Genomic DNA, 14,682 nt, shown 5'->3' with positions numbered 1-14,682 from the left:
TTGTTGACCTTGAAAATGTTTTAGTAGAGTGCTGTTGGCAAAAGTTGGTGGATTTATGAGAGAATGAGAGGGAAGGAACTGAGAAATGGGGCAGTAGCTAGAAGGATATGAGAGTCAAGAAAGGAGCTTTCATTCATCATTTTCTCTTTGGTATCTAAGTAAAAGGAGATATCCAAAGATACCAATTGAATAAATCAAGTTTAATATTAAACAGTAGGCTTGCTCTGAATACACTGACCTATTTAAGTTCATAGTTATCATGCAGGCTCTCATTAGGCAGTAAAGAAATATTTTCTTTTCTCCTGGAAAAAAGCCAAACTAGAGCAGTTAGATGATGTTTAATTTTCAGAGAATTCAGATGCTCCGTTATGTTTCACGAACATTAGTGATCTTCCGGGGCAATTTCCACCACTGCGCCTGGTCTATGGTTAAGACACATTGTTGCCTTGCTAGTTTATCATCTATCCTAGCTGAGTTTCTAAGTTGTCCAAGCAAAAGACTTGTGAAACCCTAGAGAAAAGCAATTTTTAAGAATTAGATGGATAAGAGCAAGACCCAAGATCAAAACAGGATGCAGACTTCCTGGTTATGTTTAAACTCACGGAATTAAATAAATAATAACAAAAAGATTTGCCAATCTTTAAGAGATCCACAACCATTCTTGTCTGGTTTTCATTGAAAACTGGAAAGACTATTCCCAAAGAGGCTGGTTGAGAGATTAAAAACACAAAACAGAAAAATGATGGCAAGTGCAGGCATGCTACGTAAAAGTACAGACAATAACAAACGAACAGCTAGACTTGCCTCTGACTCATGGAAAAATATGTGAAATCAGGTTATCCAAGCTTAAAAATAATGAATCACACAACTTAGAATACAGATGTCAGGAAAGCACATGTGTTTCTGAATAAAAATAATAACAGAAGGATATAGAGATATTTATGTAAATTTCAACAAATTACTACCATAAAAAAGTAGATTCTACATTATTTCTTTAATTGAGAATCCATGAAAAATATTAATGAACATAGTAATTGATGTCTATCTCAGTTAAATTCAAAGAGATGCTATATTTTGTGGTAAGCAGTAGGTTTTATGCTTTCTTAAGTTTGAGCTTTTTAAAATCATCTCTGATTTACATATCTAAATTAGAGGAGAGCATACCTTAATAAAAGATTTGTTTTGGTAGAATATCCAAACATTGGTAATTACAGAGCATAGCTAGAAAACACTTTTAGAGATCTACTACATAGTAGAAGAACAAAATACAAAACTCTAAAACTCTCTAGTTTTAAGCCAATAAAGAGGGAGAAGAATCAGAAACCTTGAATTCTGGCTCCCCCTTTGTCATCAATTGTGTTACTTTGGTTTCTCTAATCACTTAAACGATCTATGCTTTAGATACCTCCCACCCCAACAACAACCAAAGAAACAAATTAATCTGGTGTTTGAACTACAAATTTTTAAAGTTCAATGAATTCAGATACACTAGGATTTATATGTGTCTCAAATTTAATTTCAAGTTTTAAAAACAGAATTATCTCACAAAGTGTGTATATATATATATATATATTTGTGTGTGTGTGTGTGAGGAAGACTGGCCTTGAGCTAACATTTTTGGTGAGGAAGACTGGCCTTGAGCTAACAGCTGTTGCCAATCTTCCTCTTTTTGCTTGGGGAAGAGTGGCCCTGAGCTAACATCTGTACCAATCTTCCTCTATTTTGTACGTGGGACACCGCCACAGCATGGCTTGATGAATGGTGTAGGTCTGCACCCAGGATCTGAACTTGTGAACTCAGGCCAACGAAGCAGAGAGCACTGAACTTAACCACTACACCACCAGTCTGGTCCTGCACAAAAAGTATATTTTAATACATCTTTTTATATATTTATAAATATATAAATGTATATAAATAAATATAAATATATAAATTTAAATACAAATATTTAAGTGTCATTCATAGTGGAAACTGTGGTGCACTGCTCAGACGCTCTTCCTTTCCCTCCTGCTCACAATTTTCAGGATCAAAACACTCATTCCCCAATCTCACAGCTCTCAAAGTGTTGCCTTCTGAGGGCTCACTACTGAGACCCTCCCCAGGAATTTCCATGCACGGAGGAAAGCTTTCCCACTCATATCTAACTGCCTCTCCCTGGAGATAGCCCAACTCCAACGACTGGTCAACTGGGGAGTACCAAGGTTTGGCTTCCAACTTCAAGATGGGACAACTTTGAACTATCATTTTACCTGCAGAGCTCCTGTCCAACCCCCTGAGGACTCCATTGAGACTAGATCACAGTTACCTTCTGCCTTGCCTTCTTAGTCCCTAGCTCCTTATCAGGTGTTGCTCTGAGCACACCCCCCAACAAACCTCCTGCATGCTAATCTCTACTGGAAGGCTGTTTCCCAGGAAACCCAACCTAAAACATCCTTCCTTCATCCTAAAGGCCAGTAAACTGCAAGAGGCAAATCATCAGTCCCCACATGACTGTTTCTAAACCAGTCTGTGGCCAGAGTTTAGTCAGTTACTGCATGCTGCAGAACGAGGCAAAAAAATTTAGTTTAATCCTTTCTTGGTTCTCCAGTCATTATCTGAAACAACAATCACAACTTCCAACTTATTGAGAACTTGCTAGATGCCAAGCATCATGCTTAGCACTTGATTATATCTTTCTCATTCATATTCAGAGTAACTCCATAGAGAAGTTACTATTATTAGCCACATTTTATAAAGAAGTAAACCAAAGGTAAGTATGTTAATTATCTTGTCCAAGGTCATAGGGTTAAGCAGGGGGTGGGGGGAGGGTTGTCCAGGCCTCCAACCTAGGCTGTAGGATTCCAAAATCCATGGTCTAATACTTCACAACTCCCTCAGATTTCCAACAACCTTGTCAGTAAAAACGTGCCTGCTGGTTCTGCCCTGAGAGAATGCAGGTGCATTAGCTGAAAATAATCAGAACTTCCTGGAAAAACCCACCAAATTAGCAGTTCTTCCTTATGTAGGAAAGTCAATGTCAATTATAAGAAATGCTGAAGCACTTTAAGCAATTAAAATTACAACCTTCGGATTCCTGATTAAATGAGCACTCAAAACTTCACCTTGACTGATATTGTGAAAAATACTTTAATGCTTCTGTGCCTTATCTTTTGCACTTATTTTTTGTTTTTTCAGTTTTAAAAGCTTAATCTCTATTTTAAAAAATGAGATGAAACTCAAACTACTAAATTTATGATTGTTGTATATTTTATAGATTTGATTTTTCCTTACAGTGGGCACGGTATATGAAAATAAGTATTCGATTTTTTCTGGTAGGGTAATTTACTTGACCTTCAACTCCCCATATGTTAGAAGAGCTTAGTAGTATGGACAATCCTAAACTATCGATTGCATATTTCTCTTGAAAACATATTTTTATTGTTTCCATAAATTTCTCTCCTAAATGGTAATTCTTTTTTTTTGTTTTTTTGACTCCAACAACAAAGATGTCCAAAAGCAATAGGAGTTTTAGAAATATGAATGCCTGAACATCGATGGGTGGTGAGGCAGGAGAGAGACCGTGCAGAATAGCTAACAACAGGCCTTTCAGCCAGGCAGGTCTGTGTTTGTATCTCACCTGTATCACTAACTAGCTGAGTGACTTTGGGCAAGCTATTTAATCTCTCTGAGTTACAGTGTTTTCTGCATCAGAGAGAGTTAACAATACGTGTCTCATAGGACTATAGTAAGAATTAAATAATATAATATTGTCAAAGTTTATGAAAGAACCTCTTGCCTCTTAGGCACTTAATTAGTGGGACTATTATCCTTGACAAAGAGTGAGTGTATACATACTTTTTAGTGGGAATCAGCATATGGGGAAATTGCTTTGTTTTATTTCAAAGGAACCCTTAATGGAACTACCCAGTGAAAATATTTGAGAAGCATTCATTTTACATGTAAGTGCCAAACAGAAGTAAATGGATAAAAGAAGGAAATGGCAGGAAAGGATAGTCAATTACCATAATAACATAATGTAAAATTTAGCTTAGAAATGTTTGCTCTACTCAAATTCATTTCTAAGCAGCAGCAAGATTTGCCTCTTTTTACTCTTATGAAAACAGAAACTCCCTTGGAGGACAGTATGAGTGAGGCAGCTAGCAAGTCTCCTAAATCTGGGAAAGCTACAAACCATTTCCCAAGCCTAGACACAGTAGATGGTACACAGATAGCCTGATAAAAAGAATTTTTTTGCCTTAAAATTTCTTTTGGAAGCCAACTATTTGTGCAGTTTAAAATATCTATGAGATACCATTCTTTTAAAAACAATTAAACCTTGAATTGAGATTTAATAGGGCATAATCAAAACATAAAAAATAGCGATGTTTAAAATAAGGATGGATGTGAATACAAAATGTAAACTCTCAAAATCGAGATCTATTTCCACCTACAGGTTGCTAGGCAAACCTAAGAAATATTGATAGTATTTGTCAGATGAGCACAGAAACTGGGAACAAGAAATTTTCCATTGTTAGCCCTGAGATTGGGGGAGGGGAGCTGAAAAATGACCTGCTGTCTCTGTTACCCATAATGATCTATTACCCATAAATTGTTTCCCCTGGTCTTTGGTGGTTCTTCCCCAACCACCTTTGCCATAAGTACATTCGCCCTCCTCTTCTCAGCTAAAGAGAAGTAGCCACCGTGACCTTAAAGATTAGACTCAGTACCTGACAGGCAACCTACTCTTGACTGACATCCATTTCAGCCATAAGCATTTCTCCTTTCTCCTTATTCCTCTAACTTTTCCTTTTCTCTGGCTTCACCTTCCAAGTAAGAGTGGCTAGAAAGAGACAAGAGAAAAAGAGAATCTATCTATAAAGTATTTCTCAAGCTAGGTCCTAAACACTAATTATTCATTAGATGTTTTTCACTCTCTCAACAGATATATATTAGGTCACTCTGTGTACCAGACACTGTGCTATGAAGGCATCTTTGAAAGGGCTCCTGGAGCTTATGGTCTAGGAAGATAGGCGTTAAACAAATAATCTAATGACACTGGTGTTGAAGAGAGTACACAAGTGCTTATAAGAGCAAAAGGTCCAGAAACTTAACCTAATATGAAGAGTCAGTGAAGCCTTCTCAGAAGAAGTGACCTTAAGATGAGATGTGAAAGGTGAGTAAGGAGTTGCCCAGGCAAAGAGAATGTGTGGTGTTTGGAGTGTGAACAACAGAAGAAGCAAGGGTTGATTCCTAGGGTGAAGAGACTCGTTTATGCAAAGACCAAAAAGTGGGAAAGTGTCAAGTAAATGGGTGAATAACATTGAATGGGACTGTTCATTAAAGAACTTCTCAAAACTATTAATATGTTAACAGACACCATGAATTTCTAAAAGTGATGTATATTAAGCAGTATTTTCCAAACTATTTTCAGTCATAGAAAAATGTCTTTTCTGTCTTATTTTTTCTCAGAGAATTTTCAGAGAACCACCTTCTTTTAAAAGAACTGAAGAAGTGGCCTGGAAGAAGTGGAAGGAATAAGGAAAAGTCTTTTATTAATTGAAAAAAGTAACAAAGAAGAAAAGCTGTGAGGAATATAGAATTCTAGGCATCCAAACTCGCTGCCTCCATCCAATGCACTCCTGAACTCGAATCTTCTGAAACAAGCCTACACTGGCCACAGAGCCTTAGTGCTGAGGGCTCACTAGGCTGCCTCTAGAGTCAGGCCCTGGGTGATGGTCCTTCGCTGTAGGAGGCTGCTCATTAGGAAACTCAGGAGCACTGAATACCTGACAGAGTTTCACTGAGGTGAAGAAACGTTCTCTTGTCTCTCTCCCACCCAGCCAAACACATTCTATTTCCCAAAGTAGTCACTAAACCAATATTTGTTCTCCAAGAATAATGCATTGTTGTTCCTTTTCTCACAACTTAGGATTCCACAGGAAAAAATATAATAACCTTTCATTCACATGTCAAAATGCCAAGTACATCAGAATATTCTTACATCATTTTAAGTTTTGATTCACTTGTTTTATCTCTATAGTGCTATCTTATCTTTTCTTTTGATTCATATCCAAACACTTCAAATATGGAAAACAATTCTGAATTTGAAAATTAATCAAATTCTCTTTCAAAGGTCTACACTACATGACAGTATGCGGGAACTCACGGTAGCCAAAATAATTTTTATGAAATTCCAAAAAGGATTCCAGTAAAGTATGCAAAAAATAGTTTTAGGTGATGATGTTCATATGAGTACTTAAGCAGAATCCTCATATGCAAACCAGTTGAAAGAGAACTGCTCTCGCTGAAGTGAGGCTGGGGTTCCCAGAACACAAGCTAGGCACTCCAACCACTCATCGTCTCTACTGCCTCCTAAATTCTCCCTTCCCACAGGGGCCCCTAGGGGAACAACCTGCGGCCCTTGAGCACTTTAAGCTATGTTGGGCAACCATTGATCTAGCACAGTGGTTCCCAACTGCAGTGATTTTGCCCTCAGGGGACGTTTGGCAGTGTCTGGAGACATTTTTCATTGTCACAAGCCAGGGGTACTATTGGCATCTAGTGGGTAGAGGCTAGCGATGCTGCTAAACATCCTATAATGCACAGGACAACATGCTACATCAAAGAACTATCTCACCCACAATGTCAATAATGCCAAGGTTGAAAAGTCCTGCTCTAGCACAAACATCCTTCCAAACATTTCTGTGAGATAGCTTTCTAAATTTCTGGACTGGTCTCATTGTTCAAAATGTCTTTATTACATGGAATCAAAATTTATTTTCCTAAAACTCTTTACCTATTAGTCTTATTTCTACACCTTGAGATCTCAAAGGAAAAATATCTAATCCTTCATCTACATGACAGATTTTTCAAATGACTGTGACTACTGTGACATCCCCAAAGCTTCTCATTTTCAGGTTGAAAAACCACATGTTGATGTTTCCTATCTGCTTCTCAAAAAAACATAATTGCAGAATTGAAGGCAATAATCCAAATTAAAAGCAAATATTTTGAGATTAGGAAAGTAGTAATAGTATCATTACCAAATACTGACCACCAACCATGTGACAAAGGTTTTACACACATTATTTTATTAAACTGATATTGACAATATCCCTTTCAGACAACTATTATTAGTATTATTTTGCAGATGATGAAACTGAGGCTTAGAGAGGTTCAAAGATTCTCTCACAGACACAGAACTAATAAGTGACAGAGCTGGGGCTGAATTATAAAGTTCATGTCCTTCGTGTGAATACTTACTACCATTTACATCACACATAACTTGCTCTCACTCTCTCAACTCTCTCTCTCCTTCCTCCAGTTCCTTTTCTTCTGTCTGTTCCCGACATTCCCTCCTCCCCCTTATCTTTTCCTCCCATCTGTGCTCAAGCCAGCTACACGGCTCTCACACGGCTCTCATGGCTCTTCCGCATCACCTTTCAGGAAGAACCAGGCCACATGGGGCACTTGTTTAAAGCCCTTCAGGTTCTACACACCACTTTATTTTTGTACTTTTCCTTTTGCCCTGTGAAGGGGTCCTAGATCAACTGAAAGACATTAGATCTAGAAGCCTCTATTCGGTGTGTGTCAAAGGTGAAAATTCTTAGATTTTCTGTTTTGAGAGATTATAAAAGTTTTCATTGATAAAATGTACACTAAAAAGCAAACTCTCTTCTCTTTTTTTGGTGATGAGTACATGGGGGTCCTCTACTTTTGTGTATGTTGGAAAATACTTTTGTGAAAAAAAATCCCCTCTCTTCTCTGTACTTGACATTCAGCAACTGCCTTCGTTTCTTATCCCTTGTTCTCAATTTAATCCTATGGTGAAGAAATGATTTTCAAAATAAAGTTTTATGTTGTACACCTTAAATATATACAATTTTTATTTTACAGTTATACCTCAATAAATCTGGGAAAAAAATAAAGTGTCAAACACAAAGAAAGGTTAATTTTTGAAGTAAATTTTGTGTGTCTCCAAGATTATGCCAAACTTCTTAAACTATCTAAATAAAGACAAACGCACTTGTGTACTTTCTCCTTTTTCCATTCTTTCCTTTCTTTTCGTGTTACAATATCATGTTTCTGGTATGTATGGATGCAGAGAAATGGAAACATCTTACAACTATAAGAACTAAAGCACAGCTCTTCTGACTAGTGGATTCAACCCCGTGAAAATGGCTTCGTGATTCAGCTGAAACATCATATATGAAGGTTTGTTAAGCAGATTTACTTGCCAACATGCTGCTGTTCTCATAGAACAAGGGCAATCATACGAAACCACCTTGTGGGGTATGCATATCCTAGAGGAGTGAAGGGCATGACATGGCTACTTGGCTCCTGATGACTCCTAAAGTCTCTGAGGTCCCAATTTTATACCCCAGAAGTGGAAATAAGTTCCCACTATTGCTCATAACAACACATTTCCCCTTCCACTCTAGCTAGCCGCTCACACAGCACCAGATGAAAGAGTGTCTGGACTGTACTCCTCTATCATCATTATTTTGGAGAAACAACTATAAATTAACTTCTACCCCAAGGTAGGCCAGTGTTGCCATCTCTCTTGATAAAATGGAATGTTGTTAATTATTTCACTAGACGCCAAGCTACCTTTGTTTAATCATTAATAAATAAGTTTGCTACATACAAACAAAATGCAAAATTTGGAGCAAGTGAAACAAAAATGTATTTTTTCCTTTGAAGAAATGTTATTGAATAAATAACATCTGGTTTTTCTCTAACCATTTGACATGTCCTTTCTGTTTCTTTTATCCCTTAAATATAGATTTTTCGGGCCTAGCTGTCTTCCCAAATACATGTTCTCAGGGGGCAAGCTCACACTAAAAATAAAAGTCATAATAATTGCTAACATGTATTTACATTACGTGACACTTTCCATGTTCCAGGCTTTGTTCTACATGCTATACTTGTAGTAGTTCATTAAAACACACAATATATCTACGGATAGGTATTGTTTTTATCATAATATTACACCATGGAAACAATGCACAAAAAAATGAAGTAACTTGGCCAAGGTTTCCAAGTTTGTAACTTGATTAATACATCAAATTTGAAAGTGGTCCCCATTCCCAGTACAATCCCACCCCTACATCTCAGCACTTTGACACCAGTTATTTTTCTCCCCCAACCCTAATTTATTCAATTTCATTTGCATATCTTAAGCATATATTTAAATATATGGTTTGTGTTCGCAGTTACCTTTGCTAGAAATTGAATAAAATCTTAATCTCTGTCATCAATGAAGTACATTAAATAAATTACAGTAGTTTCCTACTGTGAAATATTATGCAGTCATTAAAAAGAATGAGGCAAATACAAATATAGTAACACAGAAAGTTGTCCATGATACATTGCTGAGTGAAAAAGCAAGTTATAAAACAAATGATCCAGCAAACAAATGTCAAACACCTATATATGCCAAAGTATATAGGAAAACGTCTGCAAGAATATACATCAAATTCTGGAGAAAATGATTGAGAAGTGGGGAAAATGAGGAAAAGTTCCTATTTTATCTTATATATTTATGAATTGTTTACTTTTTTATACTAGGCTCATGCTATTTTTATAATGCAAAAAATAATGTTAAACAATAGGCTGACAGACTAAAACTATTTGGTGATGCCATTATTTAGCCAGATTTCCCCACCATTATTTATTCCACTTCATTTGTCCAACTTCATTTTCCTTTCCCTCCTCCATACACAGCTTGGGTGCCAATTACACTGGACTTTTTTTTTTTGTGAGGAAGATCGGCCCTGAACTAACATCTGCCAATCCTCCTCTTTTTGCTGAAGAAGATTGGCCCTGGGCTAACATCCGTGCCAATCTTCCTCCACTTTATATGGGACACCGCCACAGCATGGCTTGACAAGCAGTGCGTCAGTGCGTGCTTGGGATCCGAACTGGCAAACCCCAGGTCGCGGCAGTGGAGCTCGCGCACTTAACCGCTTGTGCCACCAGGCCAGCCCCACATGGGACTTAATCTTTTCTAAACACTGCCTGCATTTTCTTACGCTTCTACTTCAACTCAAAGTACCCTCTTTTTCTTTAAATTCAATCTCCCTAAAGAAAATCATGCACATATATTTTGGTACATACTTCATAAAAAGAAAAGTGCAAATATTCAAGAAACTTGCTGTATTTTTGAATCAACAAGCTTTAATACATTTCAAATATACTACTGCCTGAATTGTAAAGTGTCAGAAAATAATAAATAGTAACAAGATTTCTGAACAGATAATTATATTTCTTTGTAAAAAGAAATATACTTAATTATTTAGGATATTGTGAGAACTTTGAGTGATTTCTAGAATGAGGTGGAGTACACACACACAAAAGAAAAAGACGTATTTTACTCTAAAAAATTAAAAATCAAAAAACAAGTTTCTTACCATTGTGAGGGTAAATGGATGGTTTTCTAACGCAGACACACTGGGACAATGTAGAATAATATACTAAAAAGCAACAAACATAAATTTTAAATGACGGAGAATGAAGTTCAAGTATTCCAATGATGGTATGTCTGCTAATTTTCAAAAATTATATAAAGATAAAGGGTATTTTAAAAGTTGCTGAACACTGACCGACTCACCTGGCCAGGTCTTGCTTTAAAATTTTCTTTGACCATCCGGATTTCCATGACATCTGAGGGATGACTTATGACCGAGATGATGGTGACTGGCTTATTGCTCCGGATACACCTGTAAAGTCTTTCAGCACAATACAGGCACAAAGGTCCAGAAATCCAAAGCCAAGTCTAATAGAGAATTTTTGAAATACACTTTAAGAAATACTTGCATTGTAGGAATCTTTATATCCTGTCCCTTTGCTTATTTCACACATTACAGGCATAATATTTTAATCTGTATTTTAAATAATAAAATATAAAGAAAAATGAGTTGCTCACTGCAACTTATTCAAGCAAGACTAAAGTATAAAATAAAAGGGAAAGGAATGTCAAGACTCTACCCTCAAACCACTGCCCTGAGTATAACTACCATAAACAGGTCAGTATACATTGTTTCACATATCCTTCCATGCACACAACAAATATATACTGCATATACACAATATCTTCATCTAAAGAGAGAAGAAAGGGAAGTTAAAAGCTCAAATAAATCTGAAGATGATTTTAGAAAAAAAATTTACCAGTCCAATGTTTGTAACAAAAAAGAAAACCCTAGATATTTTAATGCGCATAATGTATATGCATAATGTACGTATACATAATATAAACACAATGTAAAATATGTATATGCACATATTGTTAAGTATGGGATACACTAGGCACATTGTTTAGAGCTTACTTTTACATAATAAATATAATACGAACAGAAGATAATATTTAGAATTCGGAAAGCGTGACAATTTTGCATGTGTGCTGCATGGATAGCCCCGATCCCACGATATTTGCATATTCTTGGAAGGGCAGAAGCCTGTGTGGCCGACCCTTCTCCCACAACTGCACACTGTATCTCCTTCATCACTTGGAGGTCTCCGATCCAAACTGATTTTAATAGTCACTTTTTAAAAAGCTATTTACATAGCTATTCCAGATTTTTCCCCTTCCATGCAGACAGATCATGTCTCTTCCTGACATTTAGTTCGACACTGTGTGAAGAGCAGGCATCACAGGACAAGCTCTGCAATGCAGCGGGCTTGCAGCTTTGGGACAGTCTCTTACCCTTTGAGCATCAGGATCCGCATAGGCAGAATGGCTATCCACACAGTACGTGTCCTGCCTAACATATAGCAGTCTGTGAAGCCCAGAAAAGTTCTGAAAATTGTAGTCTGATAGAAATCTAGAAGATTATTATTAAAAATAAACACCAGACTAACACACTCATTTCAAAGTCATCCACAAATTCACTATACCTTTTGACTCCTCTTTCTTCTCTTCTTAAAACAGATATTTGACATCACCATCCCCTACTTCCACCGGGTATAGGCAAAGAGACAGGTGTCATGCGCACAGGGGCAGCTCCCACAACCACATGGGAAGATTAGGGCCCTTATCAAACTACTCACTGGGTATTTGGGGAAGAAGTTTTCCAAAAGTAAGTATCTTAGTCAAAGACCTGTTTTTGCTCTCTACTTCTACCACATAGTCGTTTGTAGAGTTGCTCAAGGGATTTTATGTATTTAAGCCACAATTTCATCAGAAAATTAAGGATGATAGTAATTGCTTCAAAGAGCTATTATGAATATTAAAATAAATTTTGCCTACAGTGCATTTTAGCACAGTGCCTAGCAGAGGATATGAAGTATTCAATAAATTGATTTTACAATTTATGTATTATATGCAATATTGTACAATAATGTTATACTACACTATAATAATAATTATCAGTGGTATTAGTTCTTTCATTATTGTTTTTAATATTCAACCTATTTTTCTCAATGGATAAGAGAAATATCCTTGTCACCTCTCTTGTGGCAAGCACCAGTGCCACAGTATGCAAAGATCATATGGTCAGTTAGGCAGGAGTTTTCTATATTCTGTAATATCATAGGTCTTTCTCCTTGAACTGCCAGCTGCCTACAATGGAAAAATAGGCACTAACTTGTGGTTGAAACATCCTAAAATGTTCTACTCTACAAAAAATAATTGCTTTATATACCTTCAAAAACTTGTTTAAATGTAACGTTGAGCAATAATTATGGGAACATGGACTTTGCAGAGACCATCAAAGACGTAGAATTAATCTGACCTGTGGAAAATTCACTTGGAACCTGGGCTCTTCCATACAAATCTTCACAAATGTTTTCCGGGTAAGCTCATCTGGTTTTGAATATCCTCCACGGAAAGATTCATGAAAATGTTCTGAGAGATACTCTGGTAACTGAATATTCTGGTGGTGGGTTCCATTAAGATTGATACAGCCAGGAGGGTGGGTGTCTAAATTAGTTTGATACTTCAGCAGCCCTCTGAAATTAAATTAAGGATTAAAAAAAACAGGGAGATGAAAAAGAGATTGAAATCATGGGACGCAGTATAAGAAAATAACCTCTTTTTCTTGCTAAATTTACACAGCATTTATCCAAAAAGTGCTCCTCATCTATCTTACTCAGGAGCAACTGAGAAATCTTAAAATTTTTAATAAATTCTTTACTACAGGACTAAATCAAAACTTTTAGTCTCCAAACAAATGCCACAAATACCTATTAGGAGAGAACACATGCAATCTTCCCAAGTATTCTTGAATTTGACAGCCTTTGTTTCAAGTCTATTAGGCATTCATGCAAGCATGAATGAAGTTTTCACTTCAATAAACACTATGATGATGAGTACTTTTGCTATATCTTCAAACACAAATAGAAAAGTACAGGGATCATATTTGATTTGGCTAAGACTGGATAAAATGGGCCTTGCTGATTTACAGAGAAATGTTAAACAAACATAATAACAGGAATTGGAAGCTTGCCTCTCCTACGGTCTGAAAACAATTAATGTATGGCAATCAGACTCTACACCTGATTACTTTCCAATTTCTCCATAAACAAAACCACACAAAAAGCTCAAAATAATTAGTCAGGCAGGAGAGCCTAAAACTCTAAAATCCCATTCTGATTCTTTCATATTTTGTGACATTCTCAGACAAACTATTCAGCATTCTGTGTTCTGTATTGCTTATCAATAAGGAGTTAAGTAGGATTGACCTGATGGGGATAGTGCATCAAACGACAGACTGCACAGAACATCAAAAAGATCACAGCTGCATAAGCAAATCTTAAAGAAAAAAGTAAGATTTTTGAAAAGCATTTCAATGTGTTTCATTTTTACTTTAAAGATATTAAAATTTTGGTTTCCAAAATTATTTTTCCTGGTAGGCTAAGAGTATGTTTTTAAATTATCCTCCATGCTTCCAAATTATTAATTTTAGTACATTTAATGTACATTTAGTACATCTTTAAGTACATCACATCTATAATGATTTTACAAAAGACTTCACAAAGGTAATATTTTAAAACAACATAAACTGTAACATGAATAATGATACTAAATAGATCTAATATATGAAAGTTAGGAAAGCAGTGTAAAGGCAGGCTTTGGTAAAACGTGCCATCTACTCAATCCGATCATTCTCCTTCGGCTTATGTTCAATTCCCTTTCGGTCTTTTTTTTATTTTACTTTCTTCCCTATAACTAGTCATCATGAAGTCATTAGAGAGCATATAGTACATGTCAAGAGCATCTAAGTGGTAGGCTGTATTACATAACATCCATGGTAGGCCACACATCCATTTTTTAAAGTAATGGAATAAATTAATGGATATTATACAAATGTGAGTTAAATACATAATCCTTCATAGAGTTCTAGTCATACAATACAATTGTTGAGATATTATACTTGGAAAACCCATTAATTTGATTCAGCTTCCATTACAAGTAATGATTCACCCAAAACTGTTTCTCCAGTCAAATAAACAGTTTTGCTGTTCTTGGTATATAAAGTAACACAAAATATTCTAAATTCCCTTTTAATTATGACATCTTTGTGTTATTTTAAGCTACTCTCAAGATAAATGGCATAGGCTACCTTTGTCTTAAAACTCCATTAAAATGTTCTTTTCTTTGTCTCAGTTTGTAATTGTTGCCATCAAAGAAACACAGATAAGAGAGAAAAGATCTATAGACAGACAATGATAACTAACAAAAAATATCATTCATCAAAAAAAAAA

The 14,682-nt window shown here is 36.1% G+C and overlaps 1 protein-coding gene across 2 annotated transcripts in view; it reads right to left on the bottom strand.

The window, feature by feature from the left end:
* NOX4 (NADPH oxidase 4) overlaps positions 1-14,682 on the bottom strand; it is a 140,004-nt gene that overhangs the window by 65,481 nt on the left and 59,841 nt on the right. For both annotated transcript variants that reach the window (XM_058545435.1, XM_058545436.1), the window contains 3 exons: positions 12,711-12,927; positions 10,592-10,756; positions 10,392-10,454 (listed from right to left, as the gene is read on the bottom strand). In XM_058545435.1, coding sequence (XP_058401418.1) covers positions 10,392-10,454; positions 10,592-10,756; positions 12,711-12,927 — 445 coding nt within the window. The remainder of the gene's footprint in view (positions 1-10,391; positions 10,455-10,591; positions 10,757-12,710; positions 12,928-14,682) is intronic.

This window comes from Diceros bicornis, chromosome 7, assembly GCF_020826845.1.
Source record: "Diceros bicornis minor isolate mBicDic1 chromosome 7, mDicBic1.mat.cur, whole genome shotgun sequence".
NCBI classification, from domain to species: Eukaryota; Metazoa; Chordata; class Mammalia; order Perissodactyla; family Rhinocerotidae; genus Diceros; species Diceros bicornis.
This window is presented reverse-complemented; position numbering and strand designations above follow the sequence as displayed.